This window comes from Mustelus asterias, chromosome 8, assembly GCF_964213995.1.
Source record: "Mustelus asterias chromosome 8, sMusAst1.hap1.1, whole genome shotgun sequence".
Classification (NCBI taxonomy): Eukaryota; Metazoa; Chordata; class Chondrichthyes; order Carcharhiniformes; family Triakidae; genus Mustelus; species Mustelus asterias.
The window spans coordinates 68595723-68610898 of NC_135808.1; the positions used below are offsets into that span (position 1 = coordinate 68595723).

General features: G+C 44.2%; 2 protein-coding genes across 2 annotated transcripts in view; one reads left to right on the forward strand and one right to left on the reverse strand.

Annotated features, from left to right (window-relative positions):
* Window positions 1-429: 429 nt before the first annotated feature.
* Window positions 430-5732, reverse strand: glrx2 (glutaredoxin 2). The gene is made up of 3 exons (XM_078219341.1): window positions 5641-5732; window positions 3175-3351; window positions 430-623 (listed from the first exon to the last, which is right to left on the reverse strand). Exons 1-3 carry the CDS (start codon window positions 5701-5703, stop codon window positions 474-476), a joined length of 390 nt encoding a protein of 129 aa, XP_078075467.1. The 5' UTR covers window positions 5704-5732; the 3' UTR covers window positions 430-473.
* An 8055-nt stretch (window positions 5733-13787) lies between these two features.
* Window positions 13788-15176, forward strand: part of cdc73 (cell division cycle 73, Paf1/RNA polymerase II complex component, homolog (S. cerevisiae)) — a 333544-nt gene continuing 332155 nt past the window's right edge. The window contains exon 1 of the mRNA XM_078218135.1: window positions 13788-14170. Coding sequence (XP_078074261.1) covers window positions 14040-14170 — 131 coding nt within the window. The 5' untranslated portion in view covers window positions 13788-14039. The remainder of the gene's footprint in view (window positions 14171-15176) is intronic.

A 15176-nucleotide genomic window follows, 5' to 3' on the forward strand; every position in this document is an offset into this window, starting at 1 on the left:
AGCGGGAAGTGTAGATAGAGTCAATAGATGGGAGGCTGGTTTGCGTGATGGATTGGGCTACATTCACAACCTTTTGTAGTTCCTTGCGGTGTTGGGCAGAGCAGGAGCCATACCAAGCTGTGATACAACCAGAAAGAATGCTTTCTATGGTGCATCTGCAAATGTTGGTGAGAGTTGTAGCTGACGTGCCAAATTTCCTTAGTCTTCTAAGAAAGTAGATGCGTTGGTGGGCTTTCTTAACTATAGTTTCAGCATGGGGGGACCAGGACAGGTTGTTGGTGATCTGGACTCCTAAAAACTTGAAGCTCTCGACCCTTTCTACTTCATCCACCTGCCAGGGTACCTCCTGGAAACGCTTATCCAGAGACTGGAAGATATGGGTCCATGTGTATACTAGTAATCTGACGCAACACTGAAATTTCATGATTTATTTCAAAAGTAACAAGCAATTAGAAAAATGCAGGAATTCAATATTAATGAGAACATTTAAGGTAATAGCTCTCATCCCATTTGCAAGGTGGAGAACACCTTAACACCAAAGGCAGTAGTTTACCACTTGAATGGAGCTTATGTGTATCTGTAGCACCACCAACGCATTTTCCATTCACAAATACTCTTGGAACCTGGCAAAAAAAATGGAATAATATACATCAAACCCTGATTTGACTCCCTTTTTTATTCCTCCTGAATAGGTTCCATTATCAAATGATATAGACTACACGATAAGAATATTGTAGACAAAAAACCCTGGATACATTTAGGAAACCGATAGATGGCGCAAAAGAAGGACTACAGGCTACTGCTGAATGGATTAACGAATTAAAGGTGAATGGGCTTCCTCAACCATAATTACTTTGTGAATGTAAGCATGGATTTAAATGGATTTGGTTACGCAGTGAAGTATCTTCTAATAATATTTTACCAACTTTGAATGCAAGTCTATGTGGAATGATCATTCAGTGACCATTGTGTCATTGGCCACACATGTTGCTACAAGTGTTTGCTACAGAAGAGATATTTTCCACTGTATATCAACTGATTTTTCTCTCCAGAACTTAAGAAAATACATCTGCCACTTGCATTTCCCCGCCGGAGGGTTTGTGGCTTTGACACAATATTGTTCCAGTGCCTATGTGATTTCATTAACGATCCAATTTTATTAAAGTGGAAACAGGACCAGTCACATTGCAGGTCTGGTGCTTGCATTAGTTAGTATCTGATTTATATTTCCGAGTTGCAGTGTTACATGCTCTGCAGAAAGCAAGATGAAATCACTGAAATCAAAAATGTTACATACAGCATGAACTGAGACAAATTACTCAATGTGTCTGTGCCAATTCATTGAAATCATTATCCATTGAGTTTCCCCCCCCATACCCCTTTAGGCCGAAAGTAAAGGCAAAGTTTGGTAAGATTAAGTAGCCATGAGTTTTATCTAAATATCGTTCAGTTTAGTTGTTTTAAGGTTGATGATGGAATAGCATTAGAACCAAACATGTAAACTTTGAAATTATTTGTTTTCAGAACTAAAAACTTATACAACAGCTGTGACAGTAAATAAACACATAGGGGGCAATCTTACTATTTCCCCCGCCGGCTGATGGGTGGGGCAAACGGTAAGATTGTAAGAGAGCTGAGAAATCGGGTATGCACCGATTTATCATCTCTTGCGATCTTACCAGCACCAAATATCTGGCGAGACCGGTCGGGTGTGAGGCTGATCTTAATATTTAAATCCAGTTTAAATGTGATTTAAATATTACTGGTGAACCCAGGACGCAATTGTGGAAATCTGTGGCCCCTGTGGTGGAGGTTCTCTCCGGCGAGGGTCATGTATGGCCCCTATCAATGGGACCAGACATGATGGCCTCGCCGGAAGAACCGTAGGCCGTTGAGGCCGCCTCGGGAGGTTGAGGGCAGAGGGAGTGCCCTTTGGGCAGTGTCAGCTTGGCACCTTGGGGGACCTGAGGGGCGGTGCCAGACTGGGGGGGCAGGCCGTTTCGGTAGGGGGATTGCTGCGCCCTCTGCAACAGCAATCGGTGGAGGCAACACTGTGCACTATACAACAGCAATCGGTCCGGGCCGTGGGGAGGGGATGGGAGGGGTGACGATGAGCCATGATTGGGGGGGGAGGTTTGGCCGGCTAGAGCTGAGGGAGACAGTTGGCAGGTTTCTGTACTCCCTCTGCTGCTATCAGCCGGCTTTCGGGCACTTTAGGCCCCAGTCACTCTTCCTGCTTGTGGATGCCAAGTTTGCCAAGATTTTTTGACGAAGTCAGGTAAGATACGATTTTTTAAGTCGCCCAAAAAAATGGTGCAAATTTCTCCTGTTTTCACACTTGTTCGGGACTTAGAATTTTTTTTGGTAAGATCGCCTACCTTAGTTTTTACAAGTTCAATTTAGTTGTCCCTGTTACGTTAATATTTTACCAGTAGGAAAGGAGCATATTTACAGAATATTATAATTTATGAAATTTGAACACTGATAAAAAAGAGAATCATTCTGTGACATTGTGCAAACCTAAGTTTTCAGACTTTTCCAATATACTGTCACTTGTCATCTGAATGCCTTGCATTAAAGTATTGTCCTTCAATAATTCATCAGTTCTAATTATTATTTTTCTAACCATCATTCTCTCTTCCTCTGCTTTTCAGAATCATTGAATCTCTTCTTGGCTCCAGCTCCAGCTGTCCTCTGATTTCTTAAGTGGCTATGAGTGGCTTAATATGTGAGGCATACAAGTAATCTATTAGCTTGCATGGTACTGTAATGCTGAGTTAGACTTGCCCACATGCAATATCTACATGCATTCATATCCAAATAGATCTCTCTATAGCAAGCAAGAGCAGGCAGCGTGCCCTAGGCAAATTCTCCAGGAGTGTTAATGCCAAATGTAGAGAAAATTCTCCAGGGGTGTTAATGCCAAATGTAGAGAACACCTCCTAAGCAGGCTGGGTGAAACTAACATTTTTTTTCTATTTAGCTTTATTGTGGGTATTTTGATAGAATACACCAAAGTTTACCGGAAAATAACTACATCAAATTGTATTTTCCTGAGTGGAGCTGTTTACTTTGCTCCTAGTATCTTATTTTTAACATATTTTTACAACCTTATGATTATGTAACTTAATTTCACTTAAGAAGATGCATGTAGGACAAATATTGATGACTTACTGTCCTAACGCCTGTCAATTCCTCAAGAGTATTCTGAATGTAGACACCATCCTTACGCTGATCCAGTTCAATCACCTTGAAATTGGCTCCTATTTCTTCAAAGATGCTCTTTGCCTTCTTACAATAAGGGCAGTAGGTCTTGGAAAATATAACTACACAATTTTGTACAACTTGGTTCTGAAAAAAATATAATTCACAAGCAAGAAACTAATTAACTACTTCATTTTGTTCATGATTTGTTTCTTTAAAATCCTGGTCACCTTTTACAAGGCCACTGTTACAACTACTTTTAAGAACATGAATTCAAGTAGCAACTTCTGCATTGCCAGGAAGTCCAAAAATGCTTCATATTCAATTGATTATTTAAGTGTAAGTTTTGGAAGAAACATGGCAGCTTTTCCATTGGTAAGACTGATAAGGAACAGATACACTGCATTGGAATATTTTCAGCTCAGGTTTTCTGAGAACAACATCCATCCATATATTTTATGGTGCCTACTAGCATGTGAGGCAGACAGAGCACATACACATGTCTGTTCCCATAGCTAGAATTTCCTAGAACAGGTCGCTAGCTGGCACCAGAGGCTACAGCTTGAGGGGCACAACTCTGCATCAAGCACTGTCGACAAGGAGTCTTTCTTAATGCCTGCCACTGACATGTGTTTGGAAGGATTGGTAGATTGATATTCCAGCTGTTTGGCTGCGTTATGGACACATCTTTTGAAAACAACATAAGAGAGGGATATTAATGGTTTAACAGAAAGAAAAAGCCCCATAATGCTAAGGTTATGAGACTAAGCAAATGCTTGCTCATATGTGGCATAAAGTTAAAGTAATCTTCAGGCATCTAGAAATCATAGAAACCCTACAGTGCAGAAGGAGGCCATTCGGCCCATCGAGTCTGCACCGACCACAATCCCACCCAGGCCCTACCCCCACATATTTTACCCGCTAATCCCTCTAACCTACGCATCTCAGGACTCTAAGGGGCAATTTTTTTTTAACCTGGCCAATCCACCTAACCCGCACATCTTTGGACTGTGGGAGGAAACCGGAGCACCCGGAGGAAACCCACACAGACACGAGGAGAATGTGCAAACTCCACACAGACAGTGACCCAAGCCGGGAATCGAACCTGGAACCCTGGAGCTGTGAAGCAGCAGTGCTAACCACTGCGCTACCGTGCCACCCATGGTATCTAGCAGCAGTAATGGCAGCATGCAGGGTAAGCAGTCAGTTACACAGATATATTCTCACAGACAGCAAACCACATCCCTTTAGAAAGATCCATTAATCTATTTATTCGATCAAGATATTGGTCATACATTCTCATATGCTCTCTTTCAAGCTTGGCATCATTTGCGAACAGTCACTGCATCGATACAACTTGATGATTTGCTATGCCTCTTCGTGGTACTGATTTAATTTAATTTCAAAATCTGAGTCATACCATAGCTTTACAGTTCTGAGGGAGAATGGAATGATAATCTTTGAAAGGGTTCTGATTTCTAACTGCATTCAATTGTGGAAGGTGTTTGAGAAACCTTTTCTAAAATGTGTTAAAACAGCAATGTTGTTCACTGTGGCTGATGGTCCTCCAGCAGCAGGTGATGTTTGTCTCGTTGGGAACAGGCTGTGGAGCAGAGTACTGCTTTATGCAGCTTCTTGAGGTGAACCCCTACAAAAACCACTGTACCTCTTTCCAAACCTTCTTTACAAAGGCACCTCTGAAGGAGATGGGTGATGGTCGATTCTCCACTGCAGTCACCTTGGGGCCAGTATGCCAAGGGTGGTGAGACTCTGTGTGTACAGGAAGGATCCGCCATGGAGGCCTGTTCATACAGCCAGTCCAGCTGCAGTTTGAAAATTGTGGTAATGAGGCCAAATGACTTTTGACAGTTTGTTCAGAGCCCACCAGCTTCTCTTCTCACAGGGTCTGGAGAACCTCAGCTGCTGTCCATTACCTGATGGACTTGTGGTCAAAAATGCTTTTCTGCACAAACAGATACAATGTAGTCATTTTGGAGCGGCAGGGTGGCATGGTGGTTAGCACTGCTGTCTCACAGGGCTAGGGACCTGGGTTCAATTCCCAGCTTGGGTCACTGTTTGTGTGCAGTTTGCACGTTCTCCCCGTGTCTGCATGGGTTTCCTCCGGGTGCTCCAGTTTCCTCCCACAGTCTGAAAGACGTGCTGGTTAGATGATTTGAACTGAACAGGCACCGGATTTGTGGCAACTGGGGGAATTTCACAGTAACTTCATTGCAGTGTTAATGTAAGCCTTATTTGTGACGAATAAATATTTTTTTTTAAAAGCTGTGGCTCTATGGAAAACAACACAACTGCTGCAGTGAATCAAAGAGAAGAAACAAATGTCAAACACATTTTTGTGACGTGTCTCTCGAATGGTTAGCTCTAGGTGAGTAAATGAATAACAACAGCATTCGGATAATAGTGAAGGAAACTCACGCGAATAAAATGCATAGCAGCTTCACGATGTCCTTCTGGTAATTTGGTAAAAAACTGACCCATCCTCGCAAAAGAAAGAAACGTATTCTGGTATGTGCTAAGACCAATGAAAGAAGAATAGATTAAAGCATAACGCACTGAACACCTTTGAACTTTTTATAAATACCGTCGCCAGTAAAGGCAATGTGTGGTTACCCTTATGGTTAGGGGTAACTTTTGGAAAATTAAATAAGCAGGATCTGGTGCACAAAACACAGAAACCTCCTCCACCTCCCAGAAACGATAAGTCTTCTGCCTGACTGGCTGAGTTATTCCAGCATTTCCTGTTTTTATTTCCGATGCTTAAACAACGTTAAATATGCTGAAATTAAAAAAAAACAGAAAATGCTGTAAAATCTCAGCGGGTCTGACAGCATCCGTGCAAAGAGAATAGAACCAACGTTTCAAGTCAGGACGACCTTTGTCAGAGTTCAAGAGTTAAAGGTGCTGGTTAGATTTCAGCGATTTCACGCAGTTTCAACGGAGCCAAACGTGCTTTGACAATGTTCGCCACTGACAGATGCACGTCGTAATGGAAGAGAGGTCGTGCGCTGCCAGAGTTGGCCATACACGATCAGAGGGCACCCAGGACCAGAAGCGAAAGCAGCACAAACTAAATAAGCGAGAACAAATGTGGGGATGGAGTCTGAAACTTGTTCTTACCACTACAAACATGCCACCATCCCAGGTAGCGATTGCAGGGACATTGTCCATGGAATGCACAGGCTGCTGGATTCCGCTACACGGCGGCGTCACAATGAGTGTGTCAGCTTCACTCAACCACATGGGGAGAGTCTGGCAGTCGGCAACACTCCCTGGGAAAGCAAGGCTTGCAATGGTCATTAAAAATAAGTCACACCAACCACAACGTGCAAAAACCGACAGCATCCTTTGCTTTTTGTACAGACGTCAACATTTACAGACGTGTGTGCAGTGAATGTTCATTATTTATCATATTTAGTATTTTCCGGGTATGAAGTTGCCAGTGATTCAAATGGAGAACTGGCACTGATCACAATTATTAAGGGAAGTGTAAAGGTAAAATGTAAATATATACCAAGATGTGGAGATGCTGGTGTTGGACTGGGGTGGACAAGAGTCACCTGGCGAAGGAGCAGCACTCCAAAAGCTTGTGATTTCAAATAAACCTGTTGGACTATAAGCTGGTGTGGGGTGACCTCTCATCTCGTAAATATATATAGATCATTATACTATGTATATTTAAATTTGAATAGAGCAATAAAACCACAAGTTTTTGATAAAATAAAAATATTTCTTAAGTGTATTATCTGTAAACAAATACAAACAGTGGAGGAAATAGCAGGTCTGGCAGCATTTGTGGGGAGCAAAATAGTTGATGTCTTGAGTCGGATATAAAGCAAAGTCATATTCGACTCCAAATATTGTGGCAAATTTTATAATGGGAGGCATTCCTCACTCTTCACCAACCCCCACCCCCTCAAACCCCAGTAGAAATGTTGGACTTGAGCTCACTGATTTTATAAAGGGATGCCCTATGGTAATATGTTGGGGATGGCCTTAACATGATAAGTGTTGGACTTCTGTTCCTAAGAGAAATTAAGTTTCGGCCTCAGGAGCTGCTGGCTAATATGATTAATTGGCAGCAGTGTGGCTCAATAGCACCAGAACTCAGTAGCTGCTGCTGGAGTCTCAAGCAATCCCAAAGGTGAACCCAGAGGTTTTGGTCAGGGAGGGATTGGAGACCTGAGGGAGGTGTGTTTGAGTTTTGGAGGCCAGGGGCAGTGGGGAGTCACAAAAAGGGGATAGGATCCTAGGGATGGGAGGTACCTCCAAGGGGCACGGGGGACTTCTAAAGGAAGTTCCTCCGCTCCCTTCTTGCCATTTCCACCCCAAGTTGGAAAAATAACAGGCTGATTTCCTTCCACAGCCATATGTATTATTGCAGCGGAGGTCATTAAGTGGTTCGTTAAGTTCCTCAATAGGCTTAAAGGTATGTGGGCTGGCTGACATCTTACCTGCCCACTGTAATAGGAGGGACAGCTTGGCACTGGGCAGGAAGGTGATGGGCTAGCCCCCCATTTTATTTTACATACCACCCCCACCTGAAAATACATCATGGGGGCTGGAGAATTTTTAACTTTGCTTCTCTCTGCACGGACACTGCCACATCTGCTGAGTTTCTCTAGCATTTTCTGTTTTTATTTCAGATTTCCAGCATCCACAGTATTTTGCCCTTATACAAGCTTGAGGCGTTATCTGGCTTACTCCTATGGTTGTTCAGGCAGTAAGGCAACTTTGGCCTTTCCATTGTGCCATTAATCTTTAGTACCCATTTGAACCACTTGTGAAGGCAGCTTCAGTTTAGTGTCTTAGCTGGAGAACAGCACTGCCGTGGATGGAGCATTGCTTCTGCTTTAGTTCTCTCGGCATTACAGACTAATTATCTTCTGCCAACATTTGTGTGTTTAGTGCTAGCTAAACCAAGGCTGTTGAAATAGTTGTGCTGATAATGAAAACTCATAAATGGTAATAATCCAAAATCGGGTTTTGAAGATTTCCGATGCTGGGACTGTAACAATTTCCTTTGGCAACTTGTTGCACTACGGGATTTTCCTTGGGAAGAAAGATTGTTGATTCCCTCTTGGAAACAAATAATCTGTTGTTTGTGTGGACAGTTACCTTGTGTTTTGCCATTGCAGGAGGGCACAAGATACTTGTTTCTGTCAATCCCCACCAGTCCATTCCATATTTTACAGAATACAGTCAGTCTATTTTTCTCCCTCCTTGCTGTAGTGATTTCCATTCCAAATCTCTAATCAAGGATGTATTTTCCATATTGATTCGTGACATCGTTGGATTGCTTGAATCTTGCTTATATCTCTCGCCATATAAGGGTGCCGTATACAACTTGCATTCTCCAGGACTGGATGAACAAATGTTTGGTGAGCTATAACTCTGATATTTTTGTTGCAATACCAAAGATTCTTCCAAGAACCATCCTTCTTTTGGATGCTATCTGCTGAATGTGGAATCCCCATTGAAGATGAATTTACCCACCACAAGTGTAGCTTAGACTGATGCTGCTTAAAGTCTGTTAATGGGTCTTGGTATGAATGAGAATATGTAACATTCTCATTTTGATCCTACTTTCCATACAATTTATACTGCAAGCACAGCTCATTGAAAATATATTGCTACTCTTCTCTACTTTGTATTTCCCCATCAAGCATAGTCGAAATAAAGAACGTAGTCGGATAGGAGTTTCAACCTTTGTCACTCCACTGGACCGTGGTGCATTGACATACAAAAAGAGTTTCTCTTCCATACTGCTTTTAGTAAATAGAAATAGTATAAACTATAAGAATAGTTTTTAGGCAGCATGGTAGCACAGTGGTTAGCACTGCTGCCTCACAGCGCCAGGGACTCAGGTTCAATTCCGGCCTCGGGTCACTGTTTGCGTGGAGCTTGCACTTTCTTCCTGTGCCTGCGTGGGTTTCCTCGGGATGCTCCGGTTTCCTCCCACAGTCCAAAGATGTGTGAATTAGATCGATTGACCATGCTAAATTGACCCTAGCGTCAGGGGATTAGCAGGGAAAATGTGCATGGTTGGGATTGTGGTTGGTGCAGACTCGATGGGCTGAATGGCTTCTTTCTGCACTGTAGGGATTCTATGATAAGTAATCTGCAATATAATTCAGGTCAAAGTGACCTGCTGGACTAGTTTTGATTGCCTGAAGGAGTTGGAAAGGAGATTTTCAGATCTTTCTCCACCTGACCTAAGTTTTTAATTTTTTTTGCCTCTCCCAGAGATTACAAGGCTTGAGATGGGTAGGAATGTTTGTATCACAACCGCACCTGGTTCACAGCACCAGGGACCCCAGTTCGATTCCCAGCTTGGGTCACTCTCTGTGTGGAGTTTGCATGTTCTCCCCGTGTCTGCATGGGCTTCCTCTGGGTGCTCCGGTTTCCTCCCACAGTCTGAAAGACATGCTGGTTAGGTCCATTGACCCAAACAGGCGCCGGAGTGTGGAGACGAGGGGAATTTCACAGTAACTGCATTGCAGTGTTAATGTAAGCCTTACTTGTGACTAATAAATATACTTTTATTCAGTGCACCTGTCATTTAATTTAATATTCGCCCCTTGGTGTACTGTGGTTATATTATGTTGTACCTACATTCAGCAACTGACCAAGGATAATTTAACAGCATCTTGCTTTACTATGGCTTCAATCACTGAGAAGAGCAGTGGCAACATTTCTCTTCAAAACTGCACACTATTCTGACTTCATCATATAGCACTGTTCTTTATTCATTGCTGATATCCTGGAATTCCCTTCCTAACCCCATTACCAGAAAACTGCAGAATTTCAACAAGATGGCCTATCATCATCTTCTCTGGGTAGCTAGGGATGGCCTATAAATATGGCCTTTCCAGGATCACCTGTGTAGAATTCCTACACTGCAGAAGAGGTCATTCAGCCCATCAAGACTGGACCGACTCTCTGACAGAGTATTTTACCTAGGCTCTCTCCCCCGCCCTATCCTGTAACCCCACACATTTCCCATGGCTAATTATCTAACTTACACTAACTTGGGACACTAAGGTGCAAGTTAGCATGGCCAATTCACCTAACCTCCACAGCTTTGGACTGCTGGAGGAAACTGGAGCACCCGGTGGAAACACATGCATACACAGGGAGAAGGTATAAACTCCACACAGACAGTAACCCAAGGCTGGAATTGAACCTAGGTCCTTGGAGCTATGGGGCAGCAGTGCTAACCACTGTGCCGCCCTGAAAACCAATTTAAAACAAAACCTCACTAGACCTGTTTTTCATGACTACATTCAAACAACTTCCAATGAATCACAATTATTTTGAAATGGAAAATGCAAATACCATAACTTTGCAACTCTGCATTCCACAAAAACAGCTTATGTTTTTATAGCTAGCAAGAAAAGCTAGCAAGAAAAGATCTCTGAGCCTTACATGAAAGAGGAAAATAAACAGTGTACTCAACAGAGAGAAAAGGATAGAAGCAAAATACTGTGGTGCTGGAATCTGAAAAACCCCAGAAAATACTGGAAAACCTTAGCAGGTCTGACAGCATCTGTGGGGAGAGAATAGAGCCAACGTTTCGAGTCTGGATGACCCTTTGTCAGAGCTGAGAGCAAAGAGAATACTATGAGGGAGCGGGGGGGGGGGGGGGGGGAGGTGGAATGGGCCAAAGGGAATGTGAATGAGGATACAGAAGGCTGGGAAGGTACTAAAAAGTGTCCATTAAGTTATCAGAATGTGTGAATGGCAGAACAGAGGTGCAGATTGCTAAAGGACTGCCTGAGGAAGGTGCTAGTTGTCCTAAAGGGGGGAGGGGGATGCAAGAAGGAGAGCCAGAATGGAAAGTGGAAAAATGGAGGTGAGAAAGAAGGATGATAAAATGGATGAATAGGATGAAACAAAATGAAATAAAATAAATGGAAATGCAGTGAAGGCAGAGGAGAAAGAGTTCATGCTCTGAAGTTGTTGAACTCAATGTTCAGTCCAGAAGGCTGTAAAGTGCCCAATCGGAAGATGCCGTGCTGTTCCTCCAGTTTGCGTTGGGGTTTGTTAGAACATTGCAAAAGGCCAAAGACGGACATGTGGACAGGGGAGCAGGGTAGTGTGTTGAAGTGGCAAGCAACAGGAAGGTCAGGGTCCTGCTTGTGGACAGACTGAAGGTGTTCAGCAAAACGATCACCCAGTCTACGTTTAGTCTCTCCGACGTAGACCGCATTGGGAGCAGTGAATGCAATAGACCAGATTGAAGGAGGTGCATGTGTAGCGCTGCTTCACGTGAAAGGGATGTTTAGGACTTGGGACAGTGAGCAGGGAGGAGGTAAAGGGGCAGGTGTTGCACCTTCTATGATTTCATGGGAAGACTTGGATGTGTTTGAGAGCCCTGTCAACCACAGTGGGAGGAAAATCATGATTGAGGAAGAAGGAAGACATATCGGCAGTGCCACTTTGGAAAGTGGCATAATCAGAACAGGTGCGGCGGAGACAAAGAAACTGAGAGAATGGAATGGAGTCCTTACAGGATGTGGGGTGTGAAGTCAAGGTGGTTGTGGGAGTCGGTGGGCTTGTAATGGATACTAGTGGACAGCTTATCACCAGAAATGGAAACAGAGAGGTTAAGGAAGGAAGGAAGGGAAGTGTCAGAGATGGACCATGTGAATGTGATAGAGGGATGGAAATTCGAAGCCATATTGAGAAATTTTTCCAGGTCCAGACGAGAGCATGAAGTGGCATTAACATAGCCATCGATGTACTGATAAAGGAGTTGTGGGAGGGGGCTGGAGTAGGACTGGAACAGGGAATGCTCCACATAACCCATGAATAGACAGACATAACTGGGACCCATAGCCACATCTTTTATTTGGAGGAAGTGAGACAAGTTAAAGGAAAAATTGTTAAGTGAGAGAACCAGTTCAGCCGGATGGAGGAGAATGGTAATGGATGGGGATTGTTCAGACCTCTGTTCAAGGAAGAAGCAAAGAGCTTTGAGGCCATCCTGGTGAGGAATGGAGGTGTAGAGGAATTGGACATCTATGGTAAAGAGGAGGCGGTTTCGGCCGGGGAACTGGAAATCATTGATATGGCGTAGGGTATTGGAGGAATCACGGATGTAGGTGGGAAGGGACTGGACAAGAGACGGAATGAAATCAAGACATGGGGAAATGAGTTTGGTGGGGCAGGAACAGGCTGACACAATGGGCCTACCGAGGCAGTCTTGTTTGTGGATTTTGGGAAGGAGGTAGAAGTGAGCTGTCTGGAGTTATGAGGCTATGAGGTTGGAAGCTGTGGAGGGAAGCTCTCTAGAGGAGATGAGGTCATTTAACAGTCCGGGAAACAGTGGCTCAATGTTCTGTGGTCGGATCGTTGTCCAGGGGGTGATAGGGGGAAGTGTCCGTGAGTTGGCGCTCAGCCTCTGTGAGGTAGAGGTCCGTATGCCAGACAACAACCCTTGTTGGGAGGTTTGATGACAAGGTCAGGGTTGGACCTAAGAGAGCAAAGTGCAGCAAGTTTGGAAGCCGAAAAGGAAGTTGAAATGAGCAGGGAAGGACCAAAGATCTATATAGCTCAGTAGAACAGTTTTGATGAGGTTAATGCAGATAGGAAGTGGAACAATTGCAGGGAGCTAGACAGTAGAAGCAGCCCAATGGCTAAATAATACTTTTCACTGTATTTTTAAAAATTCATTTGTGGGACATGGCTGTCACTGGTTGGCCAGCATTTATTGTCCATCCGTAGTTGCCCTTGGAGAGCAGTTGAGAGTCAACCACGTTGCTGTAGCTCTGGAGTCACATGCAGGCTAGACCAAGTAAGGATGGCAGAATTCTTTCCCTAGTGAACTAGATGGGGTTTCCCAACAATCAACAATGGTCATCAGTAGATTCTTAATTCCTGATTTTCTTTATTGAATTCGAAGCCCACCATCTGATGTGACGGGATTCAAACCCGGGCCCCCAGAACATTAGCTGAGTTTCTGGATTAATAGTCTGGCGATACTACCACTAGGTCATCACTTCCCCTTGTATACCAATACATAAACCAAACCAAATCAAAAATGAATAGTCATCGTGATGGGATGGCAGAAAAGGGGATCAAGTGAAAACAAAAACAGCGTTAGGGAAAGTAAAGGCTAGTGGCAATGCAAAAGCGAAAATGCTGGTAAATCTCAGCAGGTCTGGCAGCATCTGTAAGGAGAAAAAAGAACTGACGTTTCGAGTCCAGATGACCCTTTGTCAAAGTTTATTGCTAGTGGCAATGTGGCTGGAAGAGGCCACTCATGTCGAGTAAGGTGAGGACGTGGAGGGATTTTAAGGCAATGGGGAGAAATGTAAAGTCAGATCTAAAGCCACAAGGAGCCCGTGGAGTTCAGAGAAGCTGGGAAAGCCAGACTTTGTGTGTGTGGGTGAGGAGGGACTTTTGCAGCCACTGGGACTTGTTGAAGTCAGTGCAAGCTTGAGACTGGTTGGGACCGTGAGCTGAAGTTGCTGCTGCGCGAAGTCTCCGCCTCCTGTGGAAGCCGTTGCCAGGGGAGATCCTGGGAGCCGTAAATAACGTTATAACCCGATCTCACTCCCAGACCAGAGAGTGAGAACGGCGCACCGGTGCGGGGTGGTGGTTCCGGCGGATTTTGTTTTGAAAATCGTGGCCAGTCTCGGCTGGAAGCGATCCTTTGAGCGGGGCAGCGTGACTCGGTACTTTTGTTCGGCGCCTCGGGCAGTGTGCTCGGGCAGCCCCGTGGCGGGGGAAGCGGGGGTCCTGATTGCTGACAGGCAGTGTGGCGGGGCAGCCCCGGCTCTCAGGACCCGGTTGTTAGGAGGCCAGGCAAGATGGCGGACGTGCTGAGCGTACTGCGTCAATACAACATCCAGAAGAAGGAGATTGTGGTGAAAGGGGACGAGGTCATTTTCGGGGAGTTTTCCTGGCCGAAGAATGTGAAGACGAATTATGTAATCTGGGGGTGAGTGGTGTCCGCGAGGTTGATTTATTTGTTTTTTTTTGAAGGAGGGGGAGGGGGGGGGGGGTGTTGGTCTGATGTTGAGAGAGAGGGGAGAGGGGGGGGAGAGCTCGGGGTAAGGAGTTGAGTGGAGTTTGAGCAGCATGTGCAGGATGCTGCTGCTTCCCCGTCCGAACTGCTAGCGGATCGTGGATGCTGGTGCCAGTTTCACCCATAATATCACCAAACAAGTCACTTTGGTTGTTTAACCAAAAAAAAAGAGGGAGAGGTTGTGTTTGTTTAATATGCTGGACAATGTTTTGAGGGAAACTGACACACTTGTATCGCTCCGTGCAATCGACAAGTATTGGCTGAAGTTGATCGCTTTCCCGTTTTTAAAAAAAGTCTGCGGATAGATAGACTTGCACAAACTTTCCTTGACTTTTTTGCATTTTTTTCTCAAGTTGCTTGCATGGCTTTGGTTGACTTGGAGTCTTTTAAAAATAAACACGCGGATTTTTCCCCGGATTTTGCATTGAGATATTGTGGTCGAGTTTCCTATTGCAACGATTTTTCAGTCCGCGAGATTGAATGCTTTGTAAATACGTTTGTTATGAACTATCGTTGATCGGATGAGATATTAAATCCAATTACTGTCTGCTGCTTCCGGTGACTGTTTCATTTTAAGGACCCACTGACATTATTGGAAGAAGAACAGTGCGCTTGTCCTGTTTTAGCCAATACTATTGACTGGCAAATGCAATTGGTTGCATAACAGTAACTCCACTGAAGGCTAATTACACCAAGTGCTCCTGAGACATTTTGAAACAAGATGACGCTTTGGTCAGCCGAATGATTCACGTTCAAAGAAAATACAAACAGCTTCCAAGCTAACCTTCTGAGGAAATTTATTTGATATAGAATGTACTTCTCATAATAGGGCTCGTCCCAATTACTAAAACCACCCAGCAGTATTGATAACAGACCTGAGTGTTTGTAGGACTATGGCTGAAATTTTAGTTACCTACAA

What these genes read in the sequence shown, in the direction of transcription:
- glrx2 (XM_078219341.1), bottom strand. Translation starts at nt 5,703, where the DNA reads ATGGGTCAGTTTTTTACCAAATTACCAGAAGGACATCGTGAAGCTGCT. An exon ending in CTGCTATGCATTTTATTCGC is followed by an intron (nt 3,352 to 5,640) that starts GTGAGTTTCCTT and finishes TATTTTTTTCAG; the next exon opens with AACCAAGTTGTACAAAATTG. An exon ending in AATTGACAGGCGTTAGGACA is followed by an intron (nt 624 to 3,174) that starts GTAAGTCATCAA and finishes TTTTTTTGCCAG; the next exon opens with GTTCCAAGAGTATTTGTGAA.